The following is a 21,780-nucleotide window of genomic DNA, read 5'->3' on the forward strand; positions in this document are numbered from 1 at the left end:
AAGTTAAGTTCGAGTCAATAATCGTCCCAAAAAAAAAAAAAGACCCTGGAAATAAGCACCAAGGATTCCTGTCCAGATGCACCATACACACCTGGACAATAGGAACATGAAGGTAAGCATCTCTCCAGACGATAAAGGTCATACACTGACCCTCCTAGACTAAAGAAGGATGGACTTGTAAATACAAACAGCACAGCAGGGACGTCCCTGGTGTCCCCCTGCCTGGTATTGAATCATGGTATCAGTTTGCTCTGTCTGTGCCACTAGAGGTCATCAGAAGCACATGTCAGATGAAGGAGCAGGGGCTTTTCTGAATGCTAAAATGCTTTAATTGTTATTGTGTTTTAACCACTCACTTTTTTATATAAAAAAGAAAAAATAATATCAGTTCACTAGATATGGTTTTTGATGTCACTCTTATTCACATATATTTTTTTATACATGGATATTAATACTAATAGTCATTTATTTTAAATTTATAGCACCTATACTTCATTTTTTATTTAACAATTGATAATTTTATTTGGTACTTTTCACCACACATTGGTGCAGAATGGTGGTTTTGGTGATAATCACCTTAAAGTAATTATAAGAAGTAATAGAATGTCTATGCTCTCACATGAATGTTTTACACTTTAGAAATATTATTATACAGGATTATTACCAAAATTGTCATTCTAGTCCATGCCTGTAATACCTGGTTATACCTTCTGTTATAAAACTTTGAAGCATACAGTACCCATTAGTTTTCTCTGCTAATATACAGCCATCTCTGTCTAACACCAGTGAAGTCTGATAGCTGTTACAGACAGGTATTTGCTGTATTTCTCTGACGATAACCTACCGTAAATCACCATTTGTGATTTATTAAAACTATAATAAAAATCTCTCAGTTTTCACTATAGGACACGAAAGTCCTTTTTATCTGAATATGTCTCATTATTCTGTATCCAAAAGAATATTTTGAAATTTCTACGGTAACAATCTGGTAATAACTGTATGTACTTGTTTATTGGGTTATACTGATAATAAACATATACCCTTCATCGATGTATTAATCCAGATTTTTATACATTTCTTGATATCTACCACATATATTACTTAATATTAATATTACTTAGAAATAGGTGGATTGTTAAGAATTAATGAGAAAATAGTGGATAAGCGTAACATGACCAATCAGGAGAATGGATGTCTCATTATCTGACACCAATATGCTTATTATTATTATCGGTTATTTGTAGAGCTTCTTGTAAACACAAAGCATTGCATGTATTTCCGTTTTCATATATTGACAAATGTGACTACACAATTGGTTGATTGTAGACGCCTGTGTTTGTTATATCTATACACAGTGTAATACACTTTATTATGTTTTAGTACATCTTATAAAATTTATTTTATTACTAAATAAACATAATCAACTGATCAGGTGAACTAACTACACGCTATGCGATATTGACATACTTCACGATGATTCCGATATTCACATTGGATTTGATATTTAATTTGATATCTAATACATACAGATTTAATCGTTTTGATTCCAATGCTCGCTCATATAGAGATTTTTCTCCGCGTAAGTCACTGTCAGTAAGTAAATTTGAAAAGCCTATTAGATGAATGGACGATACGTCATTTGACATCTACACGCCCCTATATAAATTTGACAATCTCTAATTGCCCATTAAATGAATGGGCGATTTGTCATCAGACATTTACACGCTCCCAGATGAATCTGTCAATTATGCGAGGAGTATCAGTCAGCATACACACAATCCAATTGGCCATTTATACTGAATGTCATTTTGAACAACCAATAACAGCGAAGCCTGCTTAGAAGGTGTGCCCTATCACACTAGGAGGAGGGTGTTATAGACTCATAAATACGTGACAATAGCGGCGGCCCGCACCCCCTCTAAGGAAGCGATTTTTGCGAAACGCGCATCAGGGGTCCTCTGGGAGAAGTCTTGTTTCCCTGTCTTTTAACTTGCTTACCCATGATATAATCCCAATCGTATTTCCTATATTCTCCGCTCAGCAGCATATATATAACAGTAATACTAATTGTAATTAACCCTCAGATTGTAAGGGCTTAGTTATACTTAGAATTGTACTGCTGGCTCTGATTAATACTTATTTTCTCTATCCTCTATATAATAGGATGGCTGGTTTTTATAACTGGGTTTAAGTGTTTTTAATCTTTGCTGTAGCTATTGTATGTGTGGGAAGTTTTTCTTTAACATTTAATAAAGTTTATAGTATGAATGTTAATAATATAAGATGATCATTTAATTTTGATTTCGTTTTTGGGCTAAGTGAAAATTCAATACACATTTCTGAGCTGCCTATATACAGTTGTATATTCTAATAAAATTATCTTGTTAGTTGTGCATAACTGTATAGATCTCAGATGAAAAATAGTAAAAGGAATAATGTCCATGGAGCCACCATGAGACCCATTACTTCCATACCAAAAGCTGCCGGGGGACAAACCAATGACTGAAGAGAAGACAGGCAGGGAGAAGATTGATTTTCCTACCTCTTAAGAATATTATTCTTAAGTTCGAGTCAATGATCGTTCCAAAATGAAGACCCCGGAAATAAGCACTAAGGATTCCTGTCCACATGCACCATTCACACCTGGACAATAGGAACATGAAGGTAAGCATCCCTCCGGACGATAGAGGTCATACACTGACCCTCCTGGACTAAAGAAGGATGGACTTGTAAATACAAACAGCACAGCGGGGACGTCCCTGGTGTCCCCCTGCCTGGTATTGAATCATGGTATCAGAGTCCAGTTTGCTCTGTCTGTGCCACTAGAGGTCATCAGAAGCACATGTCAGATGAGGGAGCAGGAGCTTTTCTGAATGCTAAATGAAATTTTGATGGAGCCAGACCCAAGCTATTGTCAAGGTATAGCGCCACCACAATCCTTTGAGCACTGGCCACTGCTTTTAAACGCTTCCTCTGGTTAGCAGCACAAAAGAACCTGTGCACTAAAAGAGCCCTAGAACCTTAGTAAAGATTTTGTAAAAATGCCTTGGTTCTTTTACAGATTGGATTTAGAGCTTGGGGATTGCTCTGAAGGTTGGCACCCACTGAATCTATGTTTGTATTACATTTAGGATATTCAGATATGGAGTGCATACTTACCCAATTCTGACTTAGTATAAATGCAAGACGATGAAACCACCTACTTGCTGACACAATTCTCAGAAGAGAATGGCAAGCTACTGAATAAAAAATAAGATTTGAAATAGGACAAGATGCAATAGTCCTAGGCATAATACCTTCTCGTAGGGGAAATATCCATACAAGAAGTCACGGGCATAAGAATAAAATCTCCTTAACAAGAGAAATATTAAATCATCTTAGAACCCTACAAACAGCTAAAGAAAAATAAATGTGTTATATATATATATATATATATACATATATATATATATATATATATATATATAAATAAATAAATAAAAACATAACTGGACAAAATATTATGTCACAGACATTTCAGAATCACTTCAATATGAAAGAGATTATAAAATTGTATCCATATAGACAAAGTAGGGTAACCTAAGAATAAACCTATTAGTGTCGTAAGAGCACTTACGAAATATATATGTCACCTGTGACAATGTACATCACAGACATTAGCATATAACATCTCAATATGAGAGAGATTATAATAGTGTCCATATATACATATATATATAAAATATATATTAGTGTCATAAGAACACTAAGGTGGTGTAGGAAACACGGAACAATACACAGACATTAGAAAAAATAACCTCAATATGAGAGATTAATATATTGAGCCCCTATACATAAAATAGGATAACATAAAAACAGAATTTATGCTTACCTGATAAATTACTTTCTCCAACGGTGTGTCCGGTCCACGGCGTCATCCTTACTTGTGGGAATATCTCTTCCCCAACAGGAAATGGCAAAGAGTCCCAGCAAAGCTGGCCATATAGTCCCTCCTAGGCTCCGCCCACCCCAGTCATTCGACCGACGGACAGGAGGAAAATATATAGGAGAAACCATATGGTACCGTGGTGACTGTAGTTAGAGAAAATAATTCATCAGACCTGATTAAAAAACCAGGGCGGGCCGTGGACCGGACACACCGTTGGAGAAAGTAATTTATCAGGTAAGCATAAATTCTGTTTTCTCCAACATTGGTGTGTCCGGTCCACGGCGTCATCCTTACTTGTGGGAACCAATACCAAAGCTTTAGGACACGGATGAAGGGAGGGAGCAAATCAGGTCACCTAAACGGAAGGCACCACGGCTTGCAAAACCTTTCTCCCAAAAATAGCCTCCGAAGAAGCAAAAGTATCAAATTTGTAAAATTTGGCAAAAGTGTGCAGTGAAGACCAAGTCGCTGCCTTACATATCTGGTCAACAGAAGTCTCGTTCTTGAAGGCCCATGTGGAAGCTACAGCCCTAGTGGAGTGAGCTGTAATTCTTTCAGGAGGCTGCCGTCCGGCAGTCTCGTAAGCCAATCGGATGATGCTTTTAAGCCAAAAGGAAAGAGAGAGGTAGAAGTTGCTTTTTGACCTCTCCTCTTAACAGAATAGACAACAAACAAAGAAGATGTTTGTCTGAAATCTTTTGTAGCCTCTAAATAGAATTTTAGAGCACGGACTACGTCCAAATTGTGTAACAAACGTTCCTTCTTTGAAACTGGATTCGGACATAAAGAAGGAACAACTATCTCCTGGTTAATATTCTTGTTAGAAACAACCTTTGGAAGAAAACCAGGCTTAGTACGCAAAACCACCTTATCTGCATGGAACACCAAATAAGGCGGAGAACACTGCAAAGCAGATAACTCAGAAACTCTTCTAGCAGAAGAAATAGCAACTAAAAACAAAACTTTCCAAGATAGTAACTTAATATCTATGGACTGTAAAGGTTCAAACGGAACCCCTTGAAGAACTGAAAGAACTAGATTTAGACTCCAGGGAGGAGTCAAAGGTCTGTAAACAGGCTTGATCCTAACCAGAGCCTGAACAAATGCTTGAACATCTGGCACAGCTGCCAGTCTTTTGTGTAGTAAGACAGATAAAGCAGAGATCTGTCCCTTTAGAGAACTTGCAGATAATCCTTTCTCCAAACCTTCTTGTAGAAAGGAGAGAATCTTAGGGATTTTTTATCTTATTCCATGGGAATCCTTTGGATTCACACCAACAGATATATTTTTTCCATATCTTATGGTAAATCTTTCTAGTTACTGGTTTTCTGGCCTGAACCAGAGTATCTATCACAGAATCTGAAAACCCACGCTTTGAAAGAATCAAGTGTTCAATCTCCAAGCCGTCAGCTGGAGGGAGACCAGATTTGGATGTTCGAATGGACCCTGAACAAGAAGGTCCTGTCTCAAAGGTAGCTTCCATGGTGGAACCGATGACATATTCACCAGGTCTGCATACCAAGTCTTGCGTGGCCACGCAGGAGCTATCAAGATCACCGAGGCCCTCTCCTGTTTGATCCTGGCTACCAGCCTGGGAATGAGAGGAAACGGTGGAAACACATAAGCTAGGTTGAAGGTCCAAGGTGCTACTAGTGCATCTACTAGAGTCGCCTTGGGATCCCTGGATCTGGACCCGTAACACGGAACCTTGAAGTTCTGACGAGACGCCATCAGATCCATGTCTGGAATGCCCCATAATTGAGTCAGTTGGGCAAAGATCTCCGGATGGAGTTCCCACTCCCCCGGATGGAAAGTCTGACGACTCAGATAATCCGCTTCCCAGTTTTCCACACCTGGGATGTGGATCGCAGATAGATGGCAGGAGTGTTCCTCCGCCCATTGTATTATTTTGGTCACTTCTTTCATCGCCAGGGAACTCCTTGTTCCCCCCTAATGATTGATATACGCAACAGTCGTCATGTTGTCTGATTGGAATCTTATGAATCTGGCCTTTGCTAGTTGAGGCCAAGCCCTGAGAGCATTGAAAATCGCTCTTAGTTCCAGAATGTTTATCGGGAGAAGAGACTCTTCCCGAGACCATAGTCCCTGAGTCTTCAGGGATTCCCAGACCGCGCCCCAGCCCACTAGACTGGCGTCGGTCGTGACAATGACCCACTCTGGTCTGCGGAAGCTCATTCCCTTGGATAGATGGTCCAGGGTCAGCCACCAACGGAGTGAATCTCTGGTCTTCTGATCTACTTGAATCATTGGAGACAAGTCTGTATAGTCCCCATTCCACTGTTTGAGCATGCACAGTTGTAATGGTCTTAGATGAATTCGTGCAAAAGGAACTATGTCCATTGCTGCAACCATCAACCCTACTACTTCCATGCACTGAGCTATGGAAGGACGTGGAACAGAATGAAGAACTTGACAAGCGCTTAGAAGCTTTGATTTTCTGACCTCTGTCAGAAAAATCCTCATTTCTAAGGAATCTATTATTGTTCCCAAGAAGGGAACTCTTGTTGACTGAGACAGAGAACTTTTTTCTACGTTCACCTTCCATCCGTGCGATCTGAGAAAGGCCAGAACAATGTCTGTATGAGCCTTTGCTTTTGACAGGGACGACGCTTGTATTAGAATGTCGTCCAGGTATGGTACTACTGCAATGCCCCTCGGCCTTAGAACCGCTAGAAGGGACCCGAGTACCTTTGTGAAAATCCTTGGAGCAGTGGATAACCCGAATGGGAGGGCCACAAACTGGTAATGTTTGTCCAGAAAGGCGAACCTTAGGAACTGATGATGTTCTTTGTGGATAGGAATATGTAGGTACGCATCCTTTAGATCCACGGTAGTCATAAATTGATCTTCCTGGATAGTGGGTAGAATCGTTCGAATGGTTTCCATTTTGAACGATGGTACCCTGAGAAATTTGTTTAGGATCTTCAGATCCAAAATTGGTCTGAATGTTCCCTCTTTTTTGGGAACTACGAACAGATTTGAATAAAATCCCATTCCCTGTTCTTTTATTGGGACAGGGTGTATCACTCCCATTTTTAACAGGTCTTCTACACAGTGTAAGAACGCCTGTCTCTTTATTTGGTTTAAGGTTAAGTGAGACATGTGGAACCTTCCCCTTGGGGGTAGTTCCTTGAATTCCAGAAGATAACCCTGAGAAACTATTTCTAGTGCCCAGGGATCCTGAACATCTCTTGCCCAAGCCTGAGCAAAGAGAGAGTCTGCCCCCTACTAGATCCGGTCCCGGATCGGGGGCTACTCCTTCATGCTGTTAGCAGCAGCAGGCTTCTTGACCTGCTTACCCTTGTTCCAGCCCTGCATAGGTTTCCAGGCTGGTTTGGGCTGTGAGGCATTACCCTCTTGCTTAGAGGATGCAGAATTCGAGGCCGGTCCGTTCCTGAAATTGCGAAAGGAACGAAAATTAGACTTATTCTTGGCCTTGAACGGCCTATCTTGTGGAAGGGCGTGGCCCTTTCCCCCAGTGATGTCTGAGATAATCTCTTTCAATTCTGGTCCGAAGAGAGTTTTACCTTTGAAAGGGATGTTAAGCAATTTTGTCTTGGATGATACATCCGCTGACCAAGACTTTAGCCAAAGCGCTCTACGCGCCACAATTGCAAACCCTGAATTTTTCGCCGCTAATTTAGCTAATTGCAAGGCGGCATCTAAAATAAAAGAGTTAGCCAACTTAAGTGCGTGAACTCTGTCCATAACCTCCTCATATGGAGTCTCTCTACCGAGCGACTTTTCTAGTTCCTCGAACCAGAACCACGCTGCAGTAGTGACAGGAACAATGCACGAAATGGGTTGTAGAAGGTAACCTTGCTGTACAAAAATCTTTTTAAGCAAACCTTCCAATTTTTTATCCATAGGATCTTTGAAAGCACAACTATCCTCGATAGGAATAGTAGTGCGCTTGTTTAAAGTAGAAACTGCCCCCTCGACCTTAGGGACTGTCTGCCATAAGTCCTTTCTGGGGTCGACCATAGGAAATAATTTCTTAAATATAGGAGGGGGAACAAAAGGTATGCCGGGCTTCTCCCACTCCTTATTCACTATGTCCGCCACCCGCTTGGGTATAGGAAAAGCGTCGGGGTGCACCGGAACCTCTAGAAACTTGTCCATTTTGCATAATTTCTCTGGAATGACCAAGTTGTCACAATCATCCAGAGTAGATAACACCTCCTTAAGCAGTGCGCGGAGATGTTCTAATTTAAATTTAAATGTCACAACATCAGGTTCAGCTTGTTGAGAAATATTTCCTGAATCTGAAATTTCCCCATCTGATAAAACCTCCCTCATGGCCACTTCAGATTGGTGTGAGGGTATGACAGAACAATTATCATCAGCGCCCTCCTGCTCTTCAGTGTTTAAGACAGAGCAATCGCGCTTTCTCTGATATGCAGGCATTTTGGATAAAATATTTGCTATGGTGTTATCCATTACAGCCGTCAATTGTTGCATGGTAATAAGCATTGGCGCGCTAGATGTACTAGGGGCCTCCTGCGTGGGCAAAACTGGTGTAGACACAGTAGGAGATGATGTAGTATCATGTCTACTCCCCTCATCTGAGGAATCATCTTGGGCAATTTCATTATCTGTGGCAGTACTGTCCTTACTTTGTTTGGACGCTATGGCACAATTATCACACAAATTTAAATGGGGAGACACATTGGCTTTCATACATATAGAACATAGCTTATCCGAAGGCACAGACATGTTAAACAGGCTTAAACTTGTTAATAAAGCACAAAAACCGTTTTAAAACAAAACCGTTACTGTCTCTTTAAATTTTAAACAGAAACACTTTATTACTGAATATGTGAAAAACTATGAAGGAATTGTTCAAAAATTACCAAAATTTCACCACAGTGTCTTAAAGCATTAAGAGTATTGCACACCAAATTTCAGAGCTTTAACCCTTAAAATAACGGAACCGGAGCCGTTTACAAATTTAACCCCTATACAGTCCCAGCTACAGCTTTTGCTGAGATCTAACCAAGCCCAGAGGGGAATACGATACCAAATGACGCCTTCTAGAAACTTTTCCAGCTATTTTCAGGTCCTCACACATGCATCTGCATGTCTTGCTCTCAAAAACAACTGCGCAGTAATGGCGCGAAAATGAGGCTCAGCCTACAACTGGGAAGGCCCTCCCTGACTGGAAAAGGTGTCTAACATAGTGCCTGCCGTTAAAAAACGTTCCCCAAGCTTATAAATGTGAAATATCATCATAAACATGTATAAAATGCCCAAATAAAGCAATCGATTTAGCCCATAAAAGTGTCTACCAGTTTTATAGCCCATATTAAGCCCTTTATTCTGTTTGCTTGACTAAGAAAATGGCTTACCGGTCCCCATGAGGGGAAATGACAGCCTTCCAGCATTACATGGTTTTGTTAGAAATATGTCTAGTCATACCTTAAGCAGAAAAGTCTGCTAACTGTTTCCCCCAACTGAAGTTACTTCATCTCAACAGTCCTATGTGGAAACAGCAATCGATTTTAGTTACTGTCTGCTAAAATCATCTTCCTCTCACAAACAGAAATCTTCATCTTTTTCTGTTTCAGAGTAAATAGTACATACCAGCACTATTTTAAAATAACAAACACTTGATAGAAGAATAAAAAACTACATTTAAACACCAAAAACTCTTAACCATCTCCGTGGAGATGTTGCCTGTGCAACGGCAAAGAGAATGACTGGGGTGGGCGGAGCCTAGGAGGGACTATATGGCCAGCTTTGCTGGGACTCTTTGCCATTTCCTGTTGGGGAAGAGATATTCCCACAAGTAAGGATGACGCCGTGGACCGGACACACCAATGTTGGAGAAAATGCATTTATTAGTGCCCTATTAACGCAGATATATGTAAGATAGATGGGACAACACGTCACAGATATATTGAAAAAATATCTGTTACATTAGACAGTACATGTTGTACAGATCAATTCACAAAATTATGCTGCAACCAACATAAGAAGAAGTCTCTGTACTGAGAAAATCTCAGTCTAAGAAGGAATTCTTAGCACTTCCAGGTCTGTCAGCTTAATCCGACCTTTGACAGGGGACTGGAGATAAAAGAAAAGCAGAGTAACCAACCCTGGTTTTCTTTATAGGGGTTAGCATAAATTGTTAGAGGAGAAGCAAGGACTACCCTACCGACCTCCAACAGCTAATAGCCACCACAACTCTTACTTAAGAGGATTACCTCAATCCTTGCTTGCAGGGAAACTACCCATTAAGATGCTGCTCTGCAGAAAATGCAATTTTAATCCTTAAATGATTAAAGGATTAAAATTACATTTTCTGCAGAGCAGCATCTTCGCACTCCTCCTGGATATATGAAGGCAAAGAATGACTGGGGGATCGTGGGAAGTGGGAGGGATACTTAACGCTTTGCTGGGGTGTTCTTTGCCTCCTCCTGGTGGCCAGGAGTTGAATTCCTACCAGTAATTAGAATGGATTCGCTGGACTCTCCATGCCATTGGAAAAAAATAGATGTTAATTTAAATTGTGTACAGATACTATTAAAATGTTTATCTTTTTCTAAAGAGCTATTATCATAAAAGCACACAATTCCACATAGATGTTAATTTAAATTGTTGGTGTACATATACTATTAAACATTTTTCCTATTTTTTAAGGGCTATTATCATGAGAGCACACAATTCCACATAGTTATGACAGGAAAATATATACATTTTTAATTACCTAGAAAGTTTTAAGCTAGAGATTGCTTCTTCAGACCTCTCTTCAATTTCTTCTACAGAATGAATATTCAGAATAAGTGGAACTTTTAACTGTGCCATTTTAAGTGCCATATAGGCAGCTGTGAGAATCTTAAAACTTTCTGTAGGATTTCTTGAGAACTCAACATAAGCTCTATAAAAAAAAATAAAAAATAGTAACAGTTGAAGTAATTAGTTAAAAAAAACAACACACATATATCAACTGTCATTTGGTAAGAAATATTTTTACTCACTTTGATCCATCAAATAATATTGATTTCACTTGACCACACTGCCTAAACAGTGACTGAATTTGTTTATGGTACAAAAATCCATAGAGAGGAATATTCTTTAGCTGCAAAAATTGTAAATATAAGATATAATATTAATAAAAAAATTGTAATTGTGCTTTCAAAACAATTACATTTTAATTACGGTTTCAAATGAAAAGAACTCTATACAGCAGGAATGAATCCCAGATATGCAATTTTACTAACAAATATGTATAAAAATGCATAAAATAAAACATTATTATAGTCTCATAGCACATCTTACCTCTAGTAGCACAAACATATTGTATTATTGCACTTCTAAACAATTATCCATTACTACATTTTTACACTGGTGTCTGAGAGATTTTATTTTATAGTCTGTAAAATTTGAGTTTGCACTGATTTATTATAGTCTCACCTTTACTGAATTTATGACGACTCCCAAGAAGCAGACCCTTGTGCTGGGAATCAACAAGCTATTGGACCCGTGTACTTTCCATCCATGAGAGCATTAAAGAAATTAGTACGGGCAGATATTGGTAATCAAAAGAAACAAACTCAAAGATATATATCTAAGAAAAGTAATGGTTGTTACCCATGTCTGGGATGCATTAATTGCAATAATATGATAAAGGGCTCTGTGTTTTTACACCCTCTATAGCAGGGCAGAAGTTAAATATTAAAGGTTTTTATACCTGTAACAGAAGTTACGTTATCTATCTTATTAAATGTCCTTGTGGATGGGCCTATACTGGCGAGACCACCCAGAGGGTGAGGGACAGGATTACGCAACATAAGTCAAATATTAGATGTAAAGACACTCTTGCCCCAGTATCAAACCATTTCTTATCTTTTGGCCACTCTATCTCCCAGTTAAAATTTCAGGTGATAGACCATATTCCTATCCCAAGGAGAAAGGGCGATAGTTATTACTTAAGAAAAGGGAAACAATGTGGATTTTTAAATTAGATTATATGTATCCAAATGGTATGAACCTTGAAATAGACTTGAATCTCTTTTTGTGAGGTATCTGATATGATAAATTAGATGAACTCCGCACATGCTATTGCTACTATGTATAAAATTGTAAATAATAGTTTGTTTGGATGATTCTAGCAGACCTCTTTATTGAATTGATTGTTTTTAAACTATTTTGTAGGTTTGTTACACTTTTAGTCCACTAGGTGTCACTTGCATTACAAATATTAATATGTGTATGTGGGCTTAATTAATAATGACTAATGATATGCACCTGTGGAATTGTATTTATAAGATGTGTTTTGGAGATATTAGACAAGCATATGATTAAGGGCTTGCAAGCCCAAAAACAGAATTTATGCTTACCTGATAAATTACTTTCTCCAACGGTGTGTCCGGTCCACGGCGTCATCCTTACTTGTGGGATATTCTCCTCCCCAACAGGAAATGGCAAAGAGCCCAGCAAAGCTGGCCATATAGTCCCTCCTAGGCTCCGCCTACCCCAGTCATTCGACCGACGGACAGGAGGAAATATATATAGGAGAAACCATATGGTAACGTGGTGACTGTAGTTAGAGAAAATAATTCATCAGACCTGATTAAAAAACCAGGGCGGGCCGTGGACCGGACACACCGTTGGAGAAAGTAATTTATCAGGTAAGCATAAATTCTGTTTTCTCCAACATAGGTGTGTCCGGTCCACGGCGTCATCCTTACTTGTGGGAACCAATACCAAAGCTTTAGGACACGGATGAAGGGAGGGAGCAAATCAGGTCACCCAAACGGAAGGCACCACGGCTTGCAAAACCTTTCTCCCAAAAATAGCCTCCGAAGAAGCAAAAGTATATAATTTAAAAAATTTGGTCAACAGGAACCTCATTCTTGAAGGCCCATGTGGAAGCCACAGCCCTAGTGGAGTGAGCTGTGATACTTTCAGGAGGCTGCCGTCCGGCAGTCTCAAAAGCCAATCTGATGATGCTTTTAAACCAAAAGGAAAGAGAGGTAGAAGTTGCTTTTTTACCTCTCCTTTAACCAGAATAAACAACAAACAAAGAAGATGTTTGTCTAAAATCTTCAGTAGCCTCTAAATAGAATTTTAGAGCACGGACAACGTCCAAATTGTGTAACAAACGTTCCTTCTATGAAACTGGATTCGGACACAAAGAAGGAACAACTATCTCCTGGTTAATATTTTTGTTGGAAACAACCTTCGGAAGAAAACCAGGCTCAGTACGTAAAACCACCTTATCTGCATGGACCAGATAGGGCGGAGAACACTGCAGAGCAGATAAAACAGAAACTCTTCTAGCGGAAGAAATTGCAACCTAAAACAAAACTTTCCAAGATAATAACTTAATATCTACGGAATGTAAGGGTTCAAACGGAACCCCTTGAAGAACTGAAAGAACTAGATTAAGACTCCAGGGAAGAGTCAAAGGTCTGTAAACAGGCTTGATTCTAACCAGAGCCTGAACAAACGCTTAAACGTCTGGCACAGCTGCCAGCCTTTTGTGAAGTAAAACAGATAAAGCAGAGATCTGTCCCTTCAGAGAACTCGCAGAAAATCCTTTCTCCAAACCTTCTTGTAGAAAGGAAAGAATCTTAGGAATTTTTATCTTGTTCCATGGGAATCCTTTAGATTCACACCAACAGATATATTTTTTCCATATATTATGGTAAATTTTTCTAGTTACAGGCTTTCTAGCCTGAATAAGAGTATCTATTACAGAATCTGAAAACCCACGCTTTGATAAAATCAAGCGTTCAAACTCCAAGCAGTCAGTTGGAGGAAAACCAGATTCGGATGTTCGAATGGACCCTGAATAAGAAGGTCCTGTCTCAAAGGTAGCTTCCATGGTGGAGCCGATGACACATTCACCAGGTCTGCATACCAAGTCCTGCGTGGCCACACAGGAACTATCAAGATCACCGAAGCCCTCTCCAGATTGATCCTGGCTACCAGCCTGGGAATGAGAGGAAACGGTGGGAATACATAAGCTAGGTTGAAGATCCAAGGTGCTACTATTGTATCCAATAGAAGTCGCCTTGGGATCCCTGGATTTGGACCCGTAACAAGGGACCATGAAGTTCTGACGAGAGGCCATCAGAACCATGTCTGGAATGCCCCATAATTGAGTTATTTGGGCAAAGATTTCCAGATGGAGTTCCCACTCCCCCGGATGCTCCTCCATCGCCAGGGAACTCCTTGTTACCCCCTGATGGTTGATATATGTAACAGTCGTCATGATGTCTGATTGAAACCTTATGAATTTGGCCTTTGCTAGTCGAGGCCAAGCCTTGAGAGCATTGAATATCGCTCTCAGTTCCATTATGTTTATCGGGAGAAGAGAGTCTTCCCGAAACCATAGACCCTGAGCTTTCAGGGGTTCCCAGACCGCGCCCCAGCCCACCAGACTGGCGTTGGTCGTGACAATGACCTACTCTGGTCTGCGGAAGCTCATTCCCTGTGACAGGTTGTCCAGGGTCAGCCACCAACGGAGTGAATCTCTGGTTATTTGATCTACTTGTATCGTCGGAGACAAGTCTGTATAATCCCCATTCCACTGTCTGAGCATGCACAGGTGTAATGGTCTTAGATGAATTTGTGCAAAAGGAACTATGTCCATTGCCGCAACCATCAAACCTATTACTTCCATGCACTGCGCTATGGAAGGAAGAAGAACAGAATGAAGTACCTGACAAGAGCTTAGAAGTTTTGATTTTCTGGCCTCTGTCAGAAAAACCTTCATTTCTAAGGAAACTATTATTGTTCCCAAGAAGGGAACTCTTGTTGACGGGGACAGAGAACTTTTTTCTATGTTCACTTTCCACCTGTGAGATCTGAGAAAGGCTAGGACAATGTCCGTATGAGCCCTTGCTTTTGACAGAGACGACACTTGAATCAGGATGTCGTCCAAGTAAGGTACTACTGCAATGCCCCTTGGTCTTAGCACCGCTAGAAGGGACCCTAGTACCCTTGTGAAAATCCTTGGAGCAGTGGCTAATCCGAATGGAAGTGCCACAAACTGGTAATGGTTGTCCAGAAAGGCGAACCTTAGGAACCGAAAATGTTCCTTGTGGATAGGAATACGTAGGTACGCATCCTTTAAGTCCACCGTGGTCATGAATTGACCTTCCTGGATGGTAGGAAGGATCGTTCGAATGGTTTCCATTTTGAACGATGAAACCCTTAGAAACTTGTTTAGAATCTTGAGATCTAAAATAGGTCTGAATGTTCCCTCTTTTTTGGGAATTATGAACAGGTTGGAGTAAAAACCCATCCCTTGTTCTCCTAATGGAACAGGATGAATCACTCCCATGCTTAACAGGTCTTCTACACAGTGTAAGAATGCCTGTTCGAAGATAATTGAGACCCGTGGAACCTTCCCCTTGGGGGTAGTTCCCTGAATTCCAGGAGATAACCTTGAGAAACTATTTCTATCGCCCAAGGATCCTGAACATCTCTTGCCCCAGCCTGAGCAAAGAGAGAAAGTCTGCCCCCCACCAGATCCTTCCCAGATCGGGGGCCAACACTTCATGCTGTTTTGGTAGCAGTGGCAGGTGACTTGGCCTGCTTACCCTTGTTCCAGCCTTGCATCGGCCTCCAGGCTGGCTTGGTTTGAGAAGTATTACCCTCTTGCTTAGAGGGTGTAGAATTTGAGGCTGGTCCGTTTCTGCGAAAGGGACGAAAATTTGGCTTATTTTTAGCCTTAAAAGACCTATCCAGAGGAAGGGCGTGGCCCTTTCCCCCAGTGATGTCTGAAATAATCTCTTTCAAGTCAGGGCCAAACAGTGTTTTACCCTTGAAAGGGATGTTAAGCAAAAGCGCTCTGCGCGCCACGATAGCAAACCCTGAATTATTCGCCGCTAATCTAGCTAATTGCAAAGCGGCATCTAAAATAAAAGAGTTAGCCAATTTAAGAGCTTGAACTCTGTCCAAAACCTCCTCGTACGAAGATTCTTTATTGAGCGACTTTTCTAGTTCTTCGAACCAGAAACACGCAGCTGTAGTGACAGGAACAATGCATGAAATTGGTTGTAGAAGGTAACCTTGCTGAACAAACATCTTTTTAAGCAAACCCTCTAACCTTTAATCCATAGGATCTTGAAAGCACAACTATCTTCTATAGGAATAGAAGTGCGTTTGTTTAGAGTAGAAACCGCCCCCTCGACCTTGGGGACTGTATGCTATAAGTCCTTTCTGGGGTCGACTATAGGAAAGAATTTCTTAAATATAGGGGGAGGACAAAAGGTATGCCGGGCCTTTCCCACTCCTTATTTACTATGTCCGCCACCCACTTGGGTATAGGAAAAACATCGGGGGGCACCGGAACCTCTAGGAACTTGTCCATCTTACCTAATTTCTCTGGAATGACCAAATTGTCACAATCATCCAGAGTAGATAATACCTTGAGTAGTGCGTGGAGATGTTGTAATTTAAATTTAAAAGTTACAATATCAGGTTCTGCTTGTTGAGAAATTTTCCCTGAATCTGAAATTTCTCCCTCAGACAAAACCTCCCTCCTGGCCCCTTCAGATAGGTGTGAGGGTATGTCAGAACAGATATCATCAGCGTCCTTTTGCTCTTCAGTGTTTAAAACAGAGCAATCACGCTTTCTCTGATAAGTAGGCATTTTGGAAAAAATGCATGCAATAGAATTATCCATTACAGCCATTAATTGTTGTATGGTAATAAGTATTGGCGCACTAGATGTACTAGGGGCCTCTTGTGTGGGCAAAACTGGTGTAGACACAGAAGGGGATGATGCAGTACCATGCTTACTCCCCTCATTAGAGGAATCATCTTGGGCAATATCATATCTATGGCATTATTATCCCTACTTTGTTTGGACATTATGACACAAATATATCACATATATTTAAATGGGGAGACACATTGGCTTTCATACATATAGAACATCGTTATCTGATGGTTCAGACATGTTAAACAGGCTTAAACTTGTCAACAAAGCACAAAAAACGTTTTACAATAAAACCGTTACTGTCCCTTTAAATTTTAAACTGAACACACTTTATTACTGAATATGTGAAAAAGTATGAAGGAATTGTTCAAAATTCACCAAAATTTCACCACAGTAACTTAAAGCCTTAAAAGTATTGCACACCAAATTTGAAAGCTTTAACCCTTAAAATAACGGAACCGGAGCCGTTTTTACATTTAACCCCTATACAGTCCCAGGTATCTGCTTTGCTGAGACCCAACCAAGCCCAGAGGGGAATACGATACCAAATGATGCCTTCTATAAGCTTTTTCAGTGGTTCTTAGCTCCTCACACATGCATCTGCATGCCATGCTTTCCAAAAACAACTGCGCATTAGAGGCGCGAAAATGAGGCTCTGTCTATGACTAGAAAAGGCCCCCAGTGAAAAAGGTGTCCAATACAGTGCCTGCCGTTTTTATTAAAACAATCCCCAAGATTTAACAACTATTAAAAGTAATAATCTGCCAAATATACTTAGTAAAGTAATCGTTTTAGCCCAGAAAAATGTCTACCAGTTTTTTAAGCCCTAATGAAGCCCTTTATTCTTTTACTTAAACTAAGAAAATGGCTTACCGGTTCCCATAGGGAAAATGACAGCTTCCAGCATTACCGAGTCTTGTTAGAAATGTGTCATACCTCAAGCAGCAAAGTCTGCCCACTGTTTCCCCCAACTGAAGTTACTTCATCTCAACAGTCCTGTGTGGAAACAGCTATCGATTTTAGTAACGGTTGCTAAAATCATTTTCCTCTTACAAACAGAAATCTTCATCTCTTTTCTGTTTCAGAGTAAATAGTACATACCAGCACTATCTTAAAATAACAAACTCTTGATTGAAGAACAAAAACTACATTTAAACACCAAAAAAACTCTAAGCCATCTCCGTGGAGATGTTGCCTGTGCAACGGCAAAGAGAATGACTGGGGTAGGCGGAGCCTAGGAGGGACTATATGGCCAGCTTTGCTGGGCTCTTTGCCATTTCCTGTTGGGGAGGAGAATATCCCACAAGTAAGGATGACGCCGTGGACCGGACACACCTATGTTGGAGAAACATCATGTTTTCTGTCCTCTGGGAACAATAAAAATCTCATAAGATATTACTTTTGATGGTGCTGCTGATTTTTCTAAATATTGGATGTTTATGGGGCCTTGGCAGTGGCTCTGACAGCTTGCACATCAGTATCTGCAGGAGCTGGTGAGAATCTACATTCCGGTCAGACGTTTCAGCTTGGCTGCATGTTCTGTCATGTCCTGTTTCCTATTTTTAAATAATATGGATTAAAGAATTGTTCGTTTATGACCTGAGTGAGGATCAGTCATTTTTTTCCTTTTCCAATGCTTATTTTCAAGTGGGTACAGGGACCCGCTTTCTGAATTTCTCACTCTGTTCTCATAGACACACAGTACCGCACTATAACCCTGGGATTACTGCCAACTGCTGTTCTCATTTAGCCTGCAATTTGTTCGGACTAATTACTCTGCCTACTGAGGACGTATCCGATTGGAGGATCCGATCACGTGGTCCCTGTTTTGTTGGGGGCCTAGGAGTTTGGAGTGGCTACGCTACTGCCGGGAGCTTACTGCGGAAGTAAGAGGCGTCTGAAGCAGTTCTTCTCCGTGAGGACGAATGGAGCCAGCGCATCAAAAATAACAGCACTAGGGGGTGAGTGAAAACTCTGTGACGGCTTGTGCCGTGTGTTGTGAACATTGTCCAGATAGGTCGGGTAGTGATTTACACCCGGAAGGCCCACTAAATAGTACCAGTCGCCTGGTCTGTGATAAATACAGAAGGCGATTAGGTCTGAGAGTGGTTGCCTTGAGGACGGTGCCAAATACTAAAAGTAAGTCTCACCTACCTAGGTTGCTGTGTTTATGTATATGGATGATGGTTCGCTATTTCCTAAAGAGTGGCTTTTGAGTTTATTGATGAACAATAGTAAGTGTCACCTCACTGCTCATCTTTTCTGTCTATTATACATTCTGTATACTTGCCAGGAAAGAAAGGAATTAATCTGGTAATCATACATTTTCTTATCTTTCCATAAGGCAGGGAGAGTTCACAACTTCATTCCTGACTGTTGGGAAAACCATACCCTAGCTCCAGAGCACACTGAAGAAATAACGGGAGGGAACAAAAAGGAGGCGGACCCTAATTTGAGGGCACCACATTCTGCAAAACCTTTCTCCCAAAAGAATCATCAAACTTGTAAAATTTAGAAAAAGGATGTAAGAAAAAGTATGTAAGGAGGACAAGGTAGCCACCTTATAAATCTGCTCAATAGAGGCCTTGTTCTTAAAAGCTCAGGAAGAAGCTACTGCTCTAGTGAAATGAGCCGCAATCCTCTCAGGAGGCTGTTGTCCCGCTGTCTCAGGATAGGCAGATGACATTTCTCAACCAGAAAGACAAGGATGACGTAGTGGCCTTCTGACCCCTACCTTTACCTGCATAGATGACATACAAAGTTGAAGATTGTCTTAACTCCTTAGTAGCCTGAAAGAAAATTTCAAGGCACGAACCACATCTAGATTGTGAAGCAAACGTTCCTTTACTGAGGATCTCTTGATTAATGTTCAGATCTGACACCATCTTAGAAAGGAAACCTAACTTAGTACGTAAAACCACGTATCTGCGTGAAAAACAAGGCAAGGGGGATCACACTGCAAGACAGAAATCTCTGAGACCCTGCGAGCAAAGGCAATAGCCAACAGAAAAAGAAACTTCCAGGATAACAGTTTAATGTCAACAGTATGCATGGGCTTAAATGGTGCCTGCTGCAACACACGAAGAACAAGGTTGAGACTCCGAAGTGGAGCCACCCTTCTAAACACAGGCCTGATCCTAGTCAGGGCCCTAAAGGACTGCAAAATCGGAAGCTTAGCTAATCTCTTGTGCAGGGAACTAGCAGATATACCCTTATCCAGTCCGTCCTGGAGAAAGGATAAAATTCTAGCAATCTTAACCTTATGCCAAGAAAAAAACACTCTTCACACCAGTGCAGATAAGTCCGCCACACCTTATGGTAGATGCGTTGAGTAACCGGCTTACAAGCTTAAATCAAAGTGTGAAAAACACTCTTAGAGAAACCTCTCTTGGCTAAGATTAAAGGGACAGTCAAGTCCAAAAAAAACTTTCATGTTTCAAATAGGGCATGTCATTTTAAACAACTTTCCAATTTACTTTTATCACCCATTTTGCTTTGTTCTCTTGGTATTCTTAGTTGAAAGCTAAACCTAGGAGGTTCATATGCTTATTTCTTAGACCTTGAAGGTCGCCTCTAATCTAAATGCATTTTGATAGTTTTTCACCACTAGAGGGCATTAGTTCACGTGTTTCATATAGATAACATTGAGCTAATGCACGTGAATTTACCATGGAGACAGCTCTGATTGGCTAAAATGCAAGTCTGTTAAAAGAACTGAAATAAGGGGGCAGTCTGCTGAGGCTTAGATACAAGGTAATTTCAGAGGTAAAATGTGTATAATTATAACTGTGTTGGTTATGCAAATCTGGGGAATTGGTAATTAAGGGATTATCTATCTTAAAACTACAAAAATTCTGGTGTTGACTGTCCCTATAAGCGTTCAATCACCACGCAGTCAGCCTCAGAGAATCTAGATTTTGATGTAGGAAGGGACTCTGTAGAAGCAGATTCCTGCGATGAGGATATCCCCACCAGATCCGTGAACCAAGTCCTTTGCGGCCAGGATGGAGCAATTGGAATCACCGGTGCTCGCTCCTGCTTGATCCGAGCCACCACACGGGGGAGAAGAGGTAATAGAGGAAATAGATATGAGTCGGAACTGCTAGAGCATCTATTAGATCTGCTTGAGGATCCCTTAATCTCGACCAGTATCTGGGTAGTTTGGGATTTAGATGGGAGGCCATGAGGTCTATCTCCGGCATCCCCCATCTGGAGCATATCTCTGCAAATACCCCAGGGTGCAGAGACCATTCCCCTGGGTGAAAAGATTGGCTGCTGAGGGAGTCTGCTTCCCAGTTGTGGGTCTCTGCCCATTCCAGTTTCTGAGAAACCTCTCTCATCGCTAAGGAACTCCTTGTTCCTCCCTGATGGTTGAAGTAGGCTACCGAAGTTATATTGTCCGATTGGAATCTGACAAACCCAGAAGGGGACAAGTTTTCAGGGCATTAAATATTGACTGAAGTTTAAAGATATTGACCGGCAACGTGGACTCCACCTGAGTCAACAGGCCCTGTGTGCCTTCCTGGCACCCCAAACAGCTCCCCAGATGGATAGACTTTTGTCAGTAGTCACAATCTCCAGGGACGGTCTCAAGAAGCACATGCCTTAGGACAGGTGATCTTTACAGAGCCACCAAGAGAGCGAATCTCTCGACAGGCTGTCCAGTATTATCTGTTTGGACAGGTCTGAATGTTCGCCATTCCATTGTCTCAGCATGCATAGTTGTAAGGGTCTGAGATGAAATCTGGCAAAGGGAATGATTACCAATGATGAATAAATGTTAACCAAGTGGGTTTAAAATTTACATTTGAATACCATCCTACACAGATTAACTATCTGGATTTGGCCCTAATTGGTGAAGAGGGCAGTAAAGTTGTATCAAATGTGTTTAGAAACCCGATCTCAGGGAACACGTTGCTTCACGCAACAAGCTGCCACCCCAAACATACCCCAAAGGCGGTGGCAAAGGGTCAATTCACCCGTTTAAAAAGGAATTGCTCTAGAAATGTTGATTATTTGCATGAAGCGGACCTTCTAGCTATGAGACCAAAGGGAAGACAGTATTCCCCTAGGGAAATTAATAGAGCAAAGAGTCAGGTAGACATATTACCAAGAAACCATCTAGAGACAAAGAGTTCAAGGGGATAACCTT

General features: G+C 40.9%; 1 protein-coding gene across 1 annotated transcript in view; it reads right to left on the reverse strand.

Moving 5' to 3' along the window:
- TDRD9 (tudor domain containing 9) overlaps window positions 1-21,780 on the reverse strand; it is a 680,447-nt gene that overhangs the window by 339,342 nt on the left and 319,325 nt on the right. The window contains exons 11-12 of the mRNA XM_053706205.1: window positions 10,930-11,030; window positions 10,659-10,829 (exon numbers count right to left, since the gene is read on the reverse strand). Of these exons, the coding sequence (XP_053562180.1) occupies window positions 10,659-10,829; window positions 10,930-11,030 (272 nt within the window). The remainder of the gene's footprint in view (window positions 1-10,658; window positions 10,830-10,929; window positions 11,031-21,780) is intronic.

The sequence above is a fragment of the Bombina bombina genome, chromosome 1 (genome assembly GCF_027579735.1).
Source record: "Bombina bombina isolate aBomBom1 chromosome 1, aBomBom1.pri, whole genome shotgun sequence".
In the NCBI taxonomy this organism is placed as follows: Eukaryota; Metazoa; Chordata; class Amphibia; order Anura; family Bombinatoridae; genus Bombina; species Bombina bombina.